The 19,621-nt window shown below is 42.6% G+C and overlaps 1 protein-coding gene across 5 annotated transcripts; it reads right to left on the bottom strand.

The window, feature by feature from the left end:
• Positions 1-1,367: 1,367 nt before the first annotated feature.
• Positions 1,368-10,078, bottom strand: KLF4 (KLF transcription factor 4). Of its 5 annotated transcripts, none has more exons than XM_053301205.1 (5): positions 9,377-10,078; positions 9,260-9,285; positions 8,972-9,092; positions 5,773-6,958; positions 1,368-2,961 (listed from the first exon to the last, which is right to left on the bottom strand). In XM_053301205.1, exons 2-5 carry the CDS (start codon positions 9,262-9,264, stop codon positions 2,786-2,788), a joined length of 1,488 nt encoding a protein of 495 aa, XP_053157180.1. In that variant the 5' UTR covers positions 9,265-9,285; positions 9,377-10,078; the 3' UTR covers positions 1,368-2,785. The 5 variants fall into 5 exon arrangements, with proteins under 5 accessions (XP_053157180.1, XP_053157182.1, XP_053157181.1 ...); XM_053301207.1 differs by having other exon boundaries at positions 5,773-5,937; positions 6,031-6,955; positions 9,260-10,069; XM_053301206.1 differs by having other exon boundaries at positions 5,773-5,937; positions 6,031-6,958; positions 9,260-10,064.
• Positions 10,079-19,621: the final 9,543 nt, after the last annotated feature.

The raw sequence follows: 19,621 nt of genomic DNA, 5'->3' as shown, positions 1-19,621 counted from the left end.
GTAGATGCAAGATATGCTAAATGCTGCTGCCTTTCTATTTAGCAGCATTTAGGCCTTGGAAATTAGAATGGTTCTGTGACAAGCAGCATAGTGCAGGTCTGCCCTTCTGAAGGGCTCTTGCTGGGGAGCTGGGGTGATTATGCATTGGCTGTGAATTAAGGAAATCCAGATTCAAATCACCACACCCACCCACACACTAGTTGGCCTTAAGGCAAGCAGCTATATTCTCAGCTATCAGTTTGCAATAGTTACAGCTTATTCTTTAGGGTTGTTGTAAAGAGTGGACTGTATCAAGCATTGGAAGACTTAAAAGTGCTGTGTAAATGCTGAACACAAGCCACAGTTGGCTGGTCATCAGAACCCAATCAGAACATGGCTGGTTTTCTTATTATTTCCCACTACCCAACTTAACCTAACTGTCTAGGCTACTTGATGCAGACTGTGAAATGAAATCCATATTATCTATAATATGGTTTTCATTTATTATCTCTTTATTTAGTAAGGGGAGAGCAACTGGCCCTATCCATTCCCAGCACAGTATCTCTCCAATGGCTGTTGCTAGTATCTATCTCATCTTTCTTTTTTAGATTGTGAGCCCTTTGGGGACAGGAAGCCATTTTATGTATTTATATATATGTGAACAGCTTTGGGAACTTTGTTGAAAAGTGATATATAAATATCCATCTTATTTATATTTGTCATATTTATAGAATGTAAGCTGTATTTGAACACTTACTTGCAATTTTACAGACCTCAGGGTTGTTGTTTTTAAATGCAGAAAAGGTGCCAGACCCTTAAGCCAGTATCATACCTACCATGAGATAACAGAAGGGCATAACAAGGCCCTTCCTATTAATTTCCCTGACTAGCCACTGCTGGAAACAAAACGCTGGGCCATGCAGACCTTTGGTCCGGTGCTCAGCTAGGCAGTTACGTAAGATTTTGTCAATCCAATCTCTTCCTCACTGTTCACTTATCTGAAATAACTGAAACGAAAGAAAAAGGCTTCTGTACATTGTGATCTGGATTAATTCCTTGCCTAAGATTAGTGGTTAAACAAATTTACAACCTCATTTTATGCGTGTTAACTAGGAAGCAAGGCTCACAAAGTTTACTGGGGCTTACTTCCTGGTAAGTATGCTAGGATTTCAGCCTAGCATAATTTACATGTGAGTAAGCCCCATTGAACTTAGTGGGATTTACACCTGAGTAAACAAGATTGTTTTGTAAGCACTATAAAACACAAAAACAGTTCATTGCGGCTCTTTAAATGCTAGAACTGTGCTAAGGTCAAGTGTAAAAATATCCATACATGTTATGATTGCACTATATTACACACAATGAAGGAAAAGGCTAGAAAAAGCCACTCAGATAAAATAGGTTTATTCAAAAGTTATTTTAGCATGAATATGCAAAATACAAACTCTGGCAAAATGCTCATTTCTCACATGATAGTTTACAAATATACAAAATAGAAGTCTCAAATTTATATTACATATTTATTAAGTAAAGAACTATATAGAAAAAAAACATTTGTTCTGCTTTAAGGCATATTTGGGAATAAACCATTGTACAAATTATTGCACATTGAAACCACAGTGCATTACAGACTGTCTGCATAGAAGATTTAAAAAGACAGACACACAAATAAACCAGGTTTATCACCTGACTTAGGTCATCATTAACTGTAGATCGGAAGACAAAAGTATTTCCTTGTCAAATATGCAGCAGTTTGAGAACTTTGGCTTCCTTTTTTGGTACCTTAAGAACCAAAAGTCATTCAGCACCATGAAAATAGGCTTTGAACCTTAATTCCTCTGTACCTGAATTTCTTCTTCCTCATTTGACATAGTTTAGTAATGGCTTTTGGAAGGAAAAAGAAATTGCAAGACCACAACACATTTACAATATTGCATTGAAACAAAGTCTTAAGGGAATGTAGGCTGAAGACAGATGTAACAGAGAAATTACAGTGGATTCTTCACCTGAAGAGTGAATCCGTCTTCCTTCCAGCTCATGAATTTGAATGACAGACATGTATTATATCAAATCAAATGTTAGGTTAAGCACCAATCTCACTCTTTCTCCCCTCCATGCTTCAGGCATGTTGCCTGCCTTAAAAAATGCTTAAGAACAACATGTATGCTTATTTGCTTCTTCATACTTCTCCTTAAAAGAAATAAAAACTGTTGCCAGACTGTTATGAAGCTTTGGAGACCAGGGAGAGAGTATCTTGAAAAGCATGTGTTTTAGCTGAGCAACACTGTCTACAGCTGGCTTTTGAGCAATGGTGCTGACCCATTTATTTGTTAGAGCTCAGCCTTGAAGAGGAAAAAGTGTATTTGAAAAGAATGTGGTGAAGGAGTTTCCAAAGCAGCCCCATTGCTGTACAAATGTTACATCTATGTTACGCCTGTCTTCGTCCATAGTCTCCCTACGTAATTTCTATGTAATCCTCCCCTCCCCCAACAGTTTGCTTTAACCCTGATATCCTTACTTCCAGTCAATCCTTGGCATTCTGTAGTCTAGAAAGATTCAAGTCAGATTTTTAAAAATGGAATGATACAAGATCCAGTCATTGTCCCTTTTTAAAAGAAGTTCCACAATTGTGTGGTGGTGTTTTTTTTAATTGTCCATTCATTTCCACCTCCTCTTTTTTTGGAAGACTTCACTAGGATTCTTTGTAGTGCTTTAAGTGGAGTTCTCCCCTCTAGTGGAAGACAGTCTTTTGCGCTGTCAAATACTGAATATCTCATGGCAGTAAAAAAAAGTTCACTGTGTCCTATTAAAAGTGTCTCTTCATATGTAAGGCGAGGTGGTCGGACCTGGAAAATGCTCTGTCACACCTCTGGCATTGGAATGGGCGGTGGCCTGTGTGTTTTCTGTAGTGACGTGTGAGTTCATCAGAGCGGGCAAATTTCCAGCCACAGCCTTCCCAGTCACAGTGATAGGGCTTCTCACCTTCAGAAATAAAGAGCTGTATCAATTACTTCTGTATTTTGTACAAATGTTGATCACATGATCTAAGTAAACATTGCAGTGAGTAGAATGACAGACTTCTGTTATACATTCTAGAACATTTGATGTACACAACTTATTGGCTGAAAAAGTTAGAAAACTACAGTTTTGGGTGGAGACAGGCAAACATTTTTCAGAATGCTGAAGGTGGTATGATAAGAGATATTGCTTGCCATGTGCACACGATCTCTGTTCTTCAATTCTGCAGTTGTTTTTTTAAAAACCACTGTAAAACTTCTTTGATCAAGAAGAGCAATAGACAAAAGAAATGAGTGTGTGTTTCAATTCCAAACCTGTAACTATTGCCCCTCACCTAGTCATGCTAATAAGAATCGTCTCTGGCAGGAAAACTTTACCAGAGTTGGTTCCCTTTTCTTTTATGCCACAAATGACTAAAATACACATATGGGGCAGATGAGCTAGGAAAACTTGTGGACTATTATGACTAGACACGTGCAGTGCTCGTCTTCACCACTGGCAACAGTGCTACTATAATACCTCCAACTTGCTTAAACAATTGTGTCACCAACCTGTATGACCTCAGAAATCAGAATATCTAAAACAAAGACCCAATATACATTTTTACTGACTGCATAACAATTTAATCAATCATAATATTCCTTATCTTTCAATCATAATGTTCCTTATTTGACTCTTCCCTAACTATTTCCAGAATTAATGTTGCAAGCCAAAGCCCAAATAATCTGCATCCATTCAATTAAAGGGCAAGCTACTGTGCAGCTAGAAAACTAGCAAAAGCTTAGTAATTAAACCAGCCTTACAGAGGCCCTGGCTAGGGAACTAAAAAAAACCTATTGAAAGTGATTTGCTGCCCATTACTTTTGACAATGAAGGATGCCTTCCTTACAGTTTTCAGAGTTAGTCCTCAACTCAAAATATCCTGAAGCATATTTTTCTAAGCAAACTGGAGATACTGACATGGTTTTGTTTAAGTCTGAAGAAACTGTGCAGTTGTATCAATATCACATATTGAAAGAACAGTATCAACTCCAATCTTAATGTCCTCTTGACACCCCTTACTTGTAAGAGTGACCGAAATCAATGGAGCTAGTTTTCAAGTAAATAGGTTTAGAAGTAGTATGTTAGCTCTTAACATTTTTGCAGGGCATTCCTAAGCACACTTACTCAGAAGTAAGCCATGGTTTCACAACACCCTGTCATTTCATTTAGAAATTAGGGAGTGCATGTTTTTATAACTAACTCACTCTTTAACAGAAAGCATACAAACAGTGCGGTTCTATGCATACTTACTTGAAAGTAAGTCTCATTGAAAACAAATGGATTTGCTTCCAAGTAAACATGCTTAGTGTCAGCATTGCAGTGCACCCCTAAAACTAGTAAAATGTTATTTTATAGCAAGATGAATATATTAATTTTAGCAACAAGAACTCGGTTATTTTTATCACTTTATATGGCTGGAAAATCCAGAATTGGATGTTTTCCGAAGCTAGTTAACTAAATCTGTTGCTGACTGGCAGCTGTTTTTATACAGCAGAATTGAGAAATAATTAAATTCAGAAGTTTGTGGGAAGGCTGTCCTGCTTCCACAAAAGTCAAAACAGCACCAAATTAGAAGGTGCTTTCCAAGATTATAGCCAATCAGCTAGTATTTGTTGATTTTCAGCAAATTAAGATGAGACCTGAGATCAAACCAGAAGCAACAACAAGGCCAACAAAATAAATGAATTATCGCTACTTGCAACATCTATTCTCCCAGCAAGGGAAAAAACCCTCTTCAATAGTGTTATCAGGATAAACATGTTTAATTCACTTCTGGACTTCTAGCTACCTTGTAATTAACTAGCCACATAGCCATAGCCGGGCAAACAAAGCACATGAGTTTGCAAAACAATTCCTCTGTCATGGCTGAGTCATTTAGAGCCATTTTAACCAACTCCTCCAATCTGTAAGCAAAGCCATAATTTTAATGGGCATTTGATATTTAACGTCTTATCTTAGATAAAGGTACAACCCACTGTTTAACACACTGGTGAGATAGAGTTGCTGTTATTTATTTATTTATGCAGCTACAGTTGTGTCTGAACTAGATATCACAAAGATACAAATACGCTGGAGACAATAAATACTTCAAGGCTGGACACAGGAAATAGCTTTTTTCCAGAGAGCTGAGATTTGAAAAAAGGGGTAGATCCTTAAGGTGTGTACCCTCATCCCACTTTCACCTCTGATAAACCGGTTTGGCTTGTTTGACCAGAGATGCCCATGGGAGAAAAGGGTGTGTGCGCACACACACGCATGTACCATGAAAAGCAATACCTCTCTCTCCAACCTACTTCCAGTTCTTTGTTGAAAATTGTCTGTTTCCAGCCTGAGAGAGATAAATGTGACATGAATGCGGTATGGTGTACAGACTCACTTCTTTTGTCTTGCTGTCATCTCTCATCAAGCCAGCTTTTAAAGCCAGTTTAACCGGTTCCTCCAGTGTGTTAGCAGTTTAACCGGTTCCTCCATAATTTTAGTAGGCTTTTGATATTTAATGTTGCATGTTGATAGTGGGATAAGAATCTGTACTGCAGGCATCAATGTTGCTATTGAATCATTTTAAGCACTCCAAAAAAACGCAACCTATTGTTTGTCTGCAGTCACATGCAGCATGTAACTAGATTGGGGGAATGTACAAATTCTTGATTTATACAGATGTGGGGCCATACAACTGATGTGGTTAAGTAGTTTTTGCTGTCTGAGATCCTAGTGTTGTTAAGCTGGGCTTACCTGTGTGGGTTCGCAGGTGCGCTTTGAGGTGTGAGCTCTTTGTGTATGTTTTCCCACAACCTGCATAGTCGCATGTGTGTGTTGCAGTCCTTTTCCTGGGCCACGACCTCCGTCCCCTCTTCGGTTTGGTCTCTTCAGACAGGCAGCTCCCAGAAGGCATCAGCTCTAGAGGTGAAGAGGGCGGAGTCAGCATCATCCCTTGTACCAAGCGAGGCATACTTAAAGGTTCTCCAAAAACATTTAGATAGTAAGACTGACCTTGATACTGGAGTGCGTTTGGTGGCAGCTGCTCTGGAAGGAAAGGAGGATATCCAGGGCCAGGATGGTACCCTGGAGGAAGCGGCAGAGGTGGGTGACTTAAGCCCTGTGGTGAAGGGTGGCAGTCTCTGCTATTCATCATCTCCTCTGGAGTCAAGGGAGGGTTAGTCCTGCTGGGCAGTGGCCGCCCCAAGGGGAAATCGTGCTGCTGTGCCCTCTGAGTATTTCCATGGGATTGGCCAATGGTACAAGAAGGAGCAGACTCCTGCTTGATTTTTTGGCACATCCTGGGCACATGGTTATAAATAGGAGGTGGCACGGGTCCATCTGTGCAAGGGGAAACTGCAGCAGCAGCGTGGTTCTTGCTGCTAACACTGATGTGGTTATTGTATTCCCCCATGTTCACTGTGGCTTTCAACACAAATTTCCCATGTAGGCTGCTCAGTGGGGGCGGTGGCTGCTGTTGCTGCATATAAACTGGGTCCAGATCTGGCCTCATCAGCTCTGCTACAAATCCACCTGAAGGGGACACATCGTTGATGTCAGCCAGGTTGAAAGGGGCAGTTGGAGTCTGATCTCTGTTGTAGAGTATACCCCCTCCTCCACCACCAGTGTGATCCCCTCTTTGCAGGGGGTAGGTGAAATCGCAGGTGGTCACAGGTGCACAGCTGCTGCTAGTGACAGAGGGTGAAGAGCCAGGAGCAGAGCTCACCACTGCAGCGGCCGCCGTGGGCTGCTCCTGGGGTATCAGGGAGTTGGACAGGATGAAGTCAAAGTCCAGCAGCTCATTCAACTCCTCTGTTTCGCGTCTTGACATAGCCCCACTACTGCTGCTTGTGGTGTTGCTTTCTAGCTCTGAGGAGAAATCGTAACGTCCTGTTAGGACAGGGGGGATCCGCTTGAGGTGAGACAGCTCCTCCCTCCACTTCTGTGAGTATAAAGAAAACAGTATTAGTAAAGACATCCCTTTGACTGGATGAGTATTTGTTGAAGAAAGTACAAGCTAAGCCTTCAGGTTTCAAAAAGCATTTTCTCAAGCAGAAAAAGGTGTAATGACACTTAAGCACTAGTTTAAAAGGTATACATCCAGACTCTCTGACTCACTAGTATTCTATGTGCATGGGGGGGATTTATTTATTTTTTAAAATATACACCCACATTGGGGTCAGAAGGCATTAGCAGCATATAATGGAGTTTCCAGTTCTCTTGCAGCTCAATATGGACTGTTCTCCATTGGTTAAAATGGAGCCCTGGATTTGTTCAAGTCAGTGGTTGCATGGCCCAGCGACTGCTGAATTGCAGGACTGCAAAACCAAATTTTAAAAAGTTATGGATAAGAGTCCCTATTTCTTTTTAAAACTAACTTCAGTAATGAGACTAGAAGAAAATACATTACAAGCTCTCTTTGACTTTGGGCATATGAGCTTTTTAGGCCAAGCTATATACAATTTTCAAGTCTTAGCATGTTACAGAAAATCCAAAGTGTTCATTTTTCTTTCTTCCTGCTTACATTATATGATTTTGGGTTAACACACTATAGTATTAATTTGCAGATTTAAAAGATTGCTAGTTTTTAAACTCTGAAGCTTAAAATTGTGAGAGTAAATGATAATTTGTTAAACTTTTTGGAATATTTCAGTCCCTGCTAAAAGTCACAAGACATGATAAATTTAACTTTCAGTTTGCAGCTGTTTCCACTGAGTTATGCAGCCACAATGCAATTTTATGTAGGCTATCTTTACAGCCAATATATATCCTTTTATCCAAGTCACATTTCCCTACTTATTGGAGCCATATTTGAGACATAATGAATATGTATGACAGGAAAAGAGAAGGAATCATGTGGCTTTTTAATGTAGTCACAGAGCACAAGATTAATACAAATGAATGGGTTTTGAAATAGCTACACATCCAACATTACTGCATTAGATTGCCTACATTTGATATCAGACAGATGTAGGCGTTTTCTAAAGTAGCATGCATTATACAATAGCAGCTGTAGATGCAAGCCAACAGCTTGAAATGATAGAACAAAATGCTAACCTAGGCAAATGTGTAGGTGTGCATATTTCCAAAAGCCACCTATGTATTAAACATATGCATCCACACCCATGATTTGGGTTTGTGATACGCCACATATTTCACCTTCTTATTTACTGCATCATATTTGCTCCTGGTGTATCAGATCCCTGATTCTCCCCTCTACATACGCGTCCCATATAAGATTGCTGCCCAAACACCAGGAAGTGCCTACGCCCATGCATAAGATAGAGGGGTTCCCTGGTTCTTGCCTCCACTCAGCGTTAGGGGCCAAGAATCAACAGGGAATAAGGGAAATCTGTTTCAGAGATCCAGGTTTTTTGAAGGGTGGGGTTACATTGCTGCAGTTGTATTCAAAACATACCACCTTTGCTTTACAAAGTCCCTCTATGCTTGTGCATTAAAAAAGAAGAGCTACCTCTAATGCTGTTAAGCTCACCTTCCTTATGAGAGAGAGATTTTGATATGTCTGCCGATCACTTTCCACACTCTATAGTACTGTGAGAGTGTCTTTTCTCTTTACTCTCTAGTATTCCCTCCTATCATCTGACCCTTGATCATCACCAGCCCCCGAGTCTAACTTAATCGAGAAGTGCCAAGGTCTTAATTTCTAGAATAAGAAATGTTGTGTAGCTCAAATCCATTTTTTGGGGGGGAAATCCACCTCTCTGATCTCGAAACGATTTCCCTAACCCCCTACTGTAACTCTGTAGTTACTTAGTGGCGGAGGAAAGCTCTCTGCACCTGCTCAAAGGCACTCGGTTCTTGTGCCCCTCTCAGGCTTGAAGCAGAGCCTGCCACTGAAACCAGAATCCCGCCACGGCAAAAGACCTGTTTTACGTCCCCAGGCCTGGCCGATCTTCTACCCAGACTACTAGGCAGTCACAAGGTAGATACTCACGTTGCTGGCACCTGCCTGCCTCAAGACTCTCTCCCTGCTGGTCGTGGCCGCTGCGAAGGTGGAGATGGAAGGGAGCAGCGTGCCGCTGAGTGCCATTTCAAACTCGCCGGTGGGCGGCTGCCTGCAAAAATGTCAGAGGAGGAGAGTAAAACAACCGACGAGGGATGAAAGCCTTTGGTTCATCCATAGAGAGAGCAGCGATCCATTCGATTTTGCTATTTTAAACGGGAGTTCCAAGCATCCTCGAAGAAGAAGAAAAAGAACGAAAAGGGAACGAACGACACCCACCTCATTAATGTGTCAAGGGGCCGGTGCTGGGTTGGAGGGCGCAGAAAAGAAAGCGGCAGTCAAAATAACGAAGACAAAAGATATATCGGAATCGCGACGGAATATATTGATATATACCTATATTTTTAAAAGTGTCCTTGGGATGCAGAATTGCGAAGGTAACTCGGAGCTACTCCTACTAAGAGGAGCAGCCCCGCCACGCAGCAGCAGCAGCAACGACAGCAAGTTCGCGACAAGGCAGCGGTTGCAGCAGCACCAGCAGCTGGAAGGCGCGAGACAATTCCTGGGGATTCCCTCCTCGCGCCGCTGCCATGAGGGGAGTTCTGTTGATTCTCCCACAGCCGCCTTGTGTCCCTGGCTGGCTTGGCTGGCTGGCTGAGTGACGGGCGGGGCTGGCGCTCCCCTCGCGCTCCTGCTCACGCGCGCAGGCTTTCCCCCTTTTCGCCGTTCAGCGCTGCTGCTGCTGCTGCCGCCCTGCGCCGCTCGGGCCGTCTAGTCTTTCCGAACTGTCAAGCCGCGCGCCCGCGGTCTCCTTACTTATAAACGTCATCCTGCCCCGCCCCGCCCCACCTTCCTAGGAATCCCACCCACTCGCGGGGGCTTGGGATGCCGTCGCCGTGACAACAGGGAAACACAAACTACTCTTTCTCCAACACGTGGGGGGGGGGAGGGAGGAGGAAGAAGGTGGAGAGAGAGAGAGAGAGAGCGACAGAAAGAAACCAGGGATGGGCTGTGACGTCAGCAAAGCAGCTGGCTGGCAGCTCGCGCCCGGCGCTGACGCCAGCGAGGAGGAGCCCGCGAGGCAGCCGCGAGCCGTCGTCGTTTTTCTCTGGCTGCGTCCCCTCCCTTGCTCCCCTCAGCGTCCGCGAGCCATCGGGCAGCGTCCAGGCGTCTCGCGCACCTGAGGGGGGGGGGGAGGGGAGATTGGGGGCTGTGCGTGGGAGAGCAGAAGGTGGGGCGGGCGGGGACCTGAACGGGGCAAGAGACGGAAGCCAAGATGACGGCAAGGTTGGCGGAGAACTTTAATTTGTGCCCTCGCTGAGCTCTGTAGCCGTGCTCGGGGTACGAAGGGGCAATAAATAACCCGCAACAACAATGCCTCTTTGCATATGCAGAAAACATTTCTCCGAGCAACTCAGCCCTCCAGACCCGCACGCCGGCCGCACACAGCTGGGGTTCGAGGGGAATGGCTTTCAGCGCCAAAGACGTGGCTCCCCGGCTCCCCTGACATCGCGTGTCCACCTCCCTGCGCAGTTATTCCGTTTTATTCTCACAGTACTGAGAGGGGGCTTCGGAGAGACGTGGGATTCATAGCCCAGTGGGGATCTGAAGTGAGAATTCCCTAGTCCAACCAAGGCCAACATTCTGCCCACTGAACCACCACAGTTTATTCAGAAATATTTTATTGTTCCATAAGTTTTCTCAAGTTTTCTTCTGACTAGAGGGAAAGTGCCCAAGTACAAGGCTCTGAACTATTATCATAACTATTGTTGTTATTATTATTATTCATGTGTGCAACTCCTGTAAAATGGCTTGTCATTTGTCCCTTCTTTAAATATGGTTTATATCTGCAGGCACAGTGGGAAATGACTTAACAAGCAGGAGCTTGGAGCTTCGAATCCCGGCTGGTATGTTTCCCAAACTATGGGGAACACCTCTATTGGGCAGCAGTAGGGAGATGCTGAAAGGCATCATCTCATACTGAGCAGGAGGAGGTAATGATAAACCCCTCCTGTATTCTACCAAGGAAAACCACAGGGCTCTGTGGGCGCCAGGAGTCGACACTGACTCAATGGCACACTTTATATCTGCTGTGAGCATTTTTAACCTATTGCTTTTAATGTACTCTGTGTACATTTTTTCTGTGTATTCTGTTTTTTGCTGCTTTGTTTATGACCTGTGGTTGGAACAATAAAAGCATATACCTGCACTGTACTCAGTGTAGTGCTTACAGGGTTGGCAAGGCATTTCTGAGCAATTTTAGTCATGTGGGGCAAAAACATGCAACTGGACTTAGTGGCAGATATGCAGTTTTGCTGTGTATAGTTTCATCGTGTCCATTTCAGATTTGCTGCTGCTGCTGCTGCAAACTTATGTCACAGTAGTCCGGCTTAGTCTTTCAAGTGCTACAGCAGTTCTACAGTAGTTTTTAACAAGCACAGATTTCAGATGGCATGAGGAAATTCCCGCCTTACATTCTGTTGTACTGAGAATACTAGAAGAACAGCTATCCAGTTAGGAGATTCTCAGTTCAAGGTCACCATGTCTATATTGGTAAGAGTCTGCCTAATTTTTGCACATGTCATTGTGCCAACATAGTCTAATGGAGCTAAAGTTCTTCTGTACAGAGATCTGTAGTAATGCAGGTTAGATTTTTGCTGTTAGGGAAAACAAAATGAAAGGAAGGGCAGGAGAGTAAAAGTGCACTGAAGATGAGGAAAGAGAAACCATGTCTGGGACTGAAAGAAGGGAGAGGGCTTTCTCCCGTGAAGGAAGTTACAACAGCTTCAGATTCCATCATTAATCTGTCACAAGGTAGGATGTGTCACTTAATTGCAACTAATTGTCCTGCCCTTGCTTTAGCTGTTAAAAAGGGAGAAGGAACTTTTATTTTATTTTATTTTATTTCATGAAATGATTATTTGCTCTGCTTTGAATCCTGAACTGCCAGCATAAGCATGCAATTTGTATGGTGGGGTTATGTTACAGTTGCCTATTGGCATCTAAATGGCATTGAGGACACTGTCCAGAAAATCAAAGTACTAATTTCTCTTTATTGCACAGAAATTATTTTTATGTAGTCTTTGAGTATGGTCCTGAGCATGCTTATATAATACTAAATTCTGTTGAGATCTGTTATGGTGGACCTTGTTCATACTTGAAAGTGAATGTGGGATAATATAAATTTATAGAATGTAGGAATGGATGGTATCTATTCCTCATAACTAACTAGATGCAATAATCAGCTCCACATTTAAGGAAATTATGGCTTCTGACCTGGAGAACTGCAGAGAATTATATGCAATTCCTATTTCTGACATTCGTCTGCCTCTCTGCACAAGTATCTATGGGAAATTAAAGTGAAAGAACTATAGAAATAATGTGCAAAACTGAGTCCATGCAGTCATACTTAGGAAGGATAGCTTCAGTCTGTCCAGCTTGACTGTCAGTGATATTTTATTTGTGTAAAAATACCGGCTGCAATCTAACTGTGTAGCTGTAGATATTAGAACAAAAACAAAATAGGATATAATTTCTATCAATTATCCCATAATTAAAATGCCAGGGGCTATTTTTTTAACGTTGTAAGAAGTTTTTTCAACTCAGCCTTGCTGCCATAAATATATACATTTATATATTAATATTATAAATAAGGTATATATCTGAAACAGATTGGGAATTGAAATAAATAAGTATAAGCATTTTAGATAGGAGATTGATGATGATTTCCAAAAGCACTTTTGCCCAGAACCTCTTGCACCATAACAGTGGCAAATAATAGCGCAGTGAGAAAATGCTTGACTAACAAGCAGAAGGTTGCCGGTTCAAATCTCCACTGGTATGGAAAACACCTATATTGAGCAGCAGTTATATAGGAAGATGCTGAAAGGGATAATCTCACACTGCGTGGGAGGAAGCAATGGTAAATCCTTCCTGTATTCTACCAAAAGAAAACCACATGGCTCTGTGGGTGCCATGAGTCAAAACTGACTTGATGGCACACTTTACCTTTATAAGCTGTATCTCTCCTTGTCACCTGATCCTAGGGAGGTGGTGGATGTCTTGAAGCGGGGACTGGAGGCCGTGATGGGTTGGATGTGGGCTAATAAAATGAAATTGAATCCGGACAAGAGGGAGGTAATGTTGGTCAGTAGGACAGCCAATCAGGATGAGGAGATTTTACCAGTTCTGGATTTTTTTAATCAGTTCTCCCCTTGAAGGAGCAAGTACGCAGCTTGGGGGTACTACTGCACCTGGCTCTGCTTTTGGAAGCTCATGTGGAGGCGGTGGCCAGGGGTGCCTTTGCACAGCTTCGGCTAGTGCGCCAGCTGCGTCCCTTTCTCGAGAAGGCAGATCTAGCCATGGTTAACCTATGCCTTAGTCACATCATGGCTGGATTACTGTAATGTGTTCTACGTGGGGCTGCCCTTGAAGAATATCCGGAAACTGCAGCTAGTGCAAAATGCAGCAGCTAGGTTTTATCTGGAGCTGCCCGATGGGAGCACATCACACCCATTTTGAAAGAGCTGAACTGGCTTCCAGTTTGTTTCTGGGTCCAATTCACGGTGCTGGTTTTGACCTTTAAAGCACTTAACGGTTTGGGCCCGGGATACCTGATGGACCGCCTGCTCCCAAGGGTTACTGCCCGCTTGACGAGGTCATCTGAGGGGGCTCTGCTCCAGGTGCCGACAATGAGGAAGGCTCAGTTGGCATACCTGTGGGACATGGCCTTCTCTGTTGCTGCCCCCAGACTCTGGAATGCTCTCCCGGTGGTTATTCGCTCCTCAGTCTCCATTGCAGCTTTTAGAAAGCATATTCAATCTTGGCTTTTTACCCAGGCTTTTATATGATTGTCTCTGCAGCTGTTCTTTGTACTTTGTATTGTTTTTATACTGCCTTAATTTTTTAAATGAGATTTGTTTCATATTTTTAGCTTTATATTTTAACTGTATCATTTTTATAATCTTGTTTTTAAATTTTACTGTAAACCGCTTTGGGATTGTTTTAATGAAAGGCGGTATATAAATTTAACAATCAATCAATCAATCAATCAATAATTGTTTTTTGTTGTGCTTTAACTTAAATCTTGGCCAATAAATTGAGAGATTTCATCACTAAATTGCATGCATTTCAGTATGAGAGGGGAAAAAGGGGGAAAAGAAAAATCTGAATTTTTGTGTTTGGCTTACTCACACCTGTGTTGCAGCAAATACTAAGCCAGTTTATACAATCTTAGCTGGGATGGGACAGCTGTCCTGCCACCTTTGGGAGCCGTGCACACACTGGGTTTTTGATTGTGTGCTGGTAAGGTCCTAGTTGGGAGGAGGGGGAGGTGGTGGTCTGGGATCCTTGAGCTGTGTGGAACAGTTTTTCCTACTACCTCATTAAAGCGCTGGGTGAGACAGCACCATCCTGCCAAGCTCCTGTCTCACAGACTGTCACTGTCCCCTCCCCCCATACAGGGATTTTCAAACTTGGGTCCTCTCTCCAGCCATGTTCCCTGCTGCTCCCATGATCCCCAGCTGCAATGCTGAGTGGGTCTGAGCCTTTTGGCCATTGCATCTGGAGATTGTAGGAGTTGTGGTCAACATCTGGGGATCCCTGTTACAGGGAACAGTGGTTCCCAGATTATGTCATTGAACCACGGCTCTAGGGGGAACAGAGTTCAAATCCCTGTTCAGCCACGAAACTCACTGGGGGATTCTGGGCCAATCACTTATCTCTCAGCTTAACCTACCTCACAGGGTTGTTGTGGGGATAAGCATAACCATGTATACTGCTCTAGGCTCCTTGGAGGAAGAGCGGGATAGAAATGAAAACAAAAGACTAAATACTAGTTTCTACTTTCAAGCTTTGAATACAGGAGAACATTATACACGGATTCTATATCCGCAGTTTTGTGTATTCACGGGTGTCTAATTGACACCCAATTTCAATATCCGCAGAATCGAAAGGGTTAAAACCCACATATCCTCACTTCCTAGAGGGCCAGAAGAGACTGTGGATGTCACTTCTTGCTGCCATTTTGTCCACAGGAGCCATTTTGTGGCTCATTTCAACAAAGAGAGAGAGAGAATCCACAATTTGCGGGACAGTTTTGGACTTTTGGGGGGCACTGCTAGATGCCAGGACCTCCATACCCATTGTATGGAGAATAGAATACATGGTAGGGCACTTTATTTGGCCCCTTTTGGTGTGTGTTTTTAGTCTGGGAACCTAATCCCCACGTTCCCATAGACTCCATTACTCATGATCCACGGTTTTGTTACCCTGTGAATAATGAGGTCAACCTGTACAATGTGCCATTACTTAATATTTCAATATGTGCGTCTCAAAAATTTCATTGAATTCAATAAGACTTCCTTGTAACAAACATATTTCAAATTCAGATTCAAAATTTAGTAGCTGACTTGCATGATCAGGGATTGCTGTGGTCCACAATTTCTGCTCCCTGCCCCCAGCAATTTTATCCAGGCTCATTTTAAGTGGTAAAAGTGTGATAAGAACTTTTCCAGTACTAAAGGTAGAGATATTCCACACTTTGATGTTACATCTATCTATTGGATTTTGTTTCATCTGTGTATTGCTAGATTACATCAATTTTGCTAAAATCCTAAAGTTTCACCATATGTGAGGGGATCAGTTTTAAATACACTTTCAGCTCTGAAACCATTCAGAATAGAATGCAAAAGTTGGGTCACTCTCTTTAAAAGTAAAAAATTCCTAGGTGGCTAAAGCACATAATTTCTAGCAGAGACTTAGTGACTTCTTTGCTTTTTATGCTGTAAAAACTCATTTTATGCTCAGCTGCTCACTCCATTCTTGAAAGAATGAGGGTTTGCCTCATAAATAATCTTTCAAGGCTGGTCAGATATTTAAAGGTTATATACCTCCCTTCTCATAATCTATTATTTCCAAACAGGTTAATCTGGGGGAGTTAAGTTCTGCTCTATATAATTTATAAACATGAGGGTGAGTAACCTTTGATGACTAACTTAGACCATGAAATAATAAAATGCTCAGCTTTCTTTGAACAAACTGGTATTTCAAGTTTCACCATATTAATAATTAATATCTTTGGCCCCCAAGAATGATTTTTTTAAAAAATAAAGCCCATTTCTTGACAGAAGATGTGATGAGAACAACTAATGTAAAATGACTAATGCAGAAACACAAACAGTAAAAATGAGATTTTGCTCCTTTTATGAAAGATTTGCCTTCATACCCAAGATGTATGCCCTTTTCTGCTTATAGTACTGGTTTTATGGTCCATCCAGACGAGCAGTTTTTGACAAGGTGCTGCCAAAAATCTGCTGTAGATAATATCACTGTGTAGGTTTGGACAACCCATGGCAAATCTAGCTGGTGTGAACCTCCAGTTTCCACAAGCATGTACTCCTGGCACTCTCTGCAACTTCCACTCAAATTGTGTCATCTGAACATATAACGCCTGGTTTCTGAGCTGCAATTCCCTCCTCCATCCAACATCTGCTGCTCAGCTTCAAGTATAAATTACAAATGATGGAGGGAAGTGTGGCTTGGGAAGTGTACATTGGTGAGTTCAGGCAACATGATTTGAGTAGAAGTTGTGCCTTGTGCTGGGAGCATGTGCTTGTGGGAACTGGAGGTTCACACCAGTCAGAATTGCCACAGGTTGTCTGAACTCACCCACCATTTGTGCTCCACTTACTCTTTCCCCTGCAGTGGAAAACTTGTGTCTTTTTAAAGAGGTATAAACATTTGTGGTGTTCATCTCTGCAGAGAACTCATGCTATCCTTCCTGATTATTATAGCATCCCTTCTTTTTCATTACAGGGCCTTTTTAAAAAAAGTGATTTTTGTGCCTAAAAATCATCGTGGGGAACTACCAGGAAAAATAACTACTGGTTATGATGCCACACCATGTATGGTCTTTTTGGACAGAGTATCCAGAAGTCTTATAGTTTTGATGATGATGACACCAATGATGCCATCATTGTCAATGGTTCTTTGAAAGCAAATGTCTTGAAAATGAATTGTCAGTAGTATCTGCAACCTTATAAACTGACACACACACACATATATACACACACACACATATATACACACACACTTGTTTGTTTATTTATAATGATATTTGGTGCTGTGGGAACACCCATGTGAGTGAAATACATCTATTCTGGAACTGTGAAAAAATCAAGAGCTTTTAGAAATAAGTCCTACTAGCCGACCCCGCACAGAGCATCTGTGCGCTCTTTGGGGCCTGCGGTTACCTCTTCCCCTCACCTTCTGCTCCAGTCTCCGCATCTGGGCCCAGCTGCCTCTCCTCCCCACTGCCACTTCTGCCCCCCCTTTCTTTCCCCTCTCATGGGCCTTGCCTCTGCATCCGGGCTGGGCCCGCCACCACCTCTGGCCTCCGCGGCCAGGCCCACCGCTGCCGCATCAACCAATCCTCCTGAGTGCACCTCAGCCAATCAGGTGCGTCCACCGCCCAGCCAATCAGCTGGGTGCTGGGATGCACATTCCAAGGCACACCCAGGAGAATTATATATATAGATATTATAAACAGAACCAATAATTGAATATAGCATTCTGGAGGATTCTTTGTATATCGTTGTATATCGTGTTTAACTATTTGAATAGAGTAGTTGTGTCATTAAGCAGAGTCATGGGCAGCAATCAGCTGTAGGCACAACCCTCAGGGCTTGGCCTCTCTGACCCTACAGGACAATTCCCAATCTTCCTGGAAAAAGGGCCATGTGGATTAAATTATTGCTCCTGGGCTTTACTCCACCCCCCGTCTTGCTATGGACTGTGTCCAGGTGAAAACAGTAATCAAATAGAGGATAATGGACACTGAGCTGACCTAGGCAGGGTTCTATCCTTCCTGTCCTTGGAAAGGCTCAGATATTCTGCCTCCCCCGTGGCATACCTGTCACCTCTAGAAATCCCAAGCCACAGAAGGGCTTATACCCTCGCCCATTGTCATGCCATTCCCTCTGCTGTATTGGAAGGCAAATTCAGAAAGATCCCAATTGCCGAGAGACATTGTTCCTGTGACAATGGGGAGGTAGAAACCACAGAACATGTATTCCTCTTTTGCCCCCTTTACAGAGACATTTGGGCCAAGCTTATATTTCCGCTACTTTGCCAGTACCCTGGCTGCCCAAACCATGTCTATACCCAGTTGCTGCTTTTAGATGAAGACCCAGCCTTCACGTATGACACTGCCAAGTTCTGCGAGGCAGCGTGTAGGATCTGCCAGGCCATGACTGCCAGGCCATTCCCTTTCATCAGCTCTGCATAGTTTGAAACCACTGATAATTTTATCTCTTTTAGTGTTCCTATTTAGATGCCTTATTTTATATACCCCATTTTAGCCACCACTACAACATTTTAAAAAAATGTATTATGTTCATAATACAGCTGTTTAATAATCCTCTTTTCTAAGGATAGCATCTTTATAGTATTATAATATAGCGTTATACTATTAAAGTAGTAATTTTAATGTAATGTAGTTTTATTGTGCCATAATATGTTTTTATTATTTTGAATAATGCTCTACTGTTCTATCTTGTGCTGGTTTTGAACCATAATAAAGATGATTGATTGATTGATTACCAGGAGGCACAAGTCTAAAGGCCAGGACTGAGAGAGCCAGAGACCCACCAGGGGTCAAGCTAGGGAGATGATCAGGAGCCAAAGAGTCTAGACAAGAGACAGAGGTCAGGAACACACTGAGGGTCAAAGCCACATAGTAACCAGTATCCATAGGGTCAAACAGGAGACAGGAACAAGCCAATGGTCCAGCCAGATGAGTAGTCAGGAGCCAGAGAGGTAATCCAAAGTCCAAAACAAGCCAAGGGTCAAACCAATCAGACAAGTGCACCAGATGAGGGAAAGTTTGATATGGATACTTCCCTCACCCAGGAAGCCTTTTCTACTTCCTGTTACAGGGTAAGGCCAATGAATAATCCCTTAGGGAGGGGCTTATTAGCACATCAGTGTCCTAGGGATCTGCTGCAATATAGCAGGCTACCACAGAGGGGAGCAACACAGAGAGCAGGTAGCGCATGACAGCTTGAAGAAATTGACTTGGAAGTGGTTATTAATGTGTTAATAGCAGCTAAGATGTCTTTAGTGCTCAGAAGAAACCAGTTCTGCCTCCTCTCTCTGAATAGTTCTGCAGAATCTAGGGCACTGTTATTATGTCAAAATTAATGTACAATATACAAATTTGGGATGTATGCATAGCCCCAAATAAGTATATACAGAAATGGACAGTGTTTGCCCTATATAACATTCATGGTGACAAAATAACATTCATGGTGATCAGACAATATTCTTGCTTTGATGTTACTTTTTTGCTTTTTGTAATAGTAATAATAAGAGAGTTTGCACCATCACCTATGTTTACCATAGATACCTTGCTAATCCTTGTGCACAGTCTTGGAAGCAAGGATATGGGAGCTTATGCTTAGATTAAGGTACCGTAGACTTTCATCTGCTCTTTATAAAATTGTTGTTGAAAGTAAACCTGACTACTTCCTAATCTGGGACAGTTTCCCACAATCCTTGTGCTCTCCCTCTTTCCTGCTGCTGCCTCTCAAACAGGTTACATTCATTGAGACAAAATTATGGTAACTCAGCTACTACTATTAG

The sequence above is a fragment of the Hemicordylus capensis genome, chromosome 2 (genome assembly GCF_027244095.1).
Source record: "Hemicordylus capensis ecotype Gifberg chromosome 2, rHemCap1.1.pri, whole genome shotgun sequence".
In the NCBI taxonomy this organism is placed as follows: Eukaryota; Metazoa; Chordata; class Lepidosauria; order Squamata; family Cordylidae; genus Hemicordylus; species Hemicordylus capensis.
The sequence above is the reverse complement of the archived record's forward strand: the minus strand, read 5'-3'. Positions and strand labels throughout refer to the sequence as shown.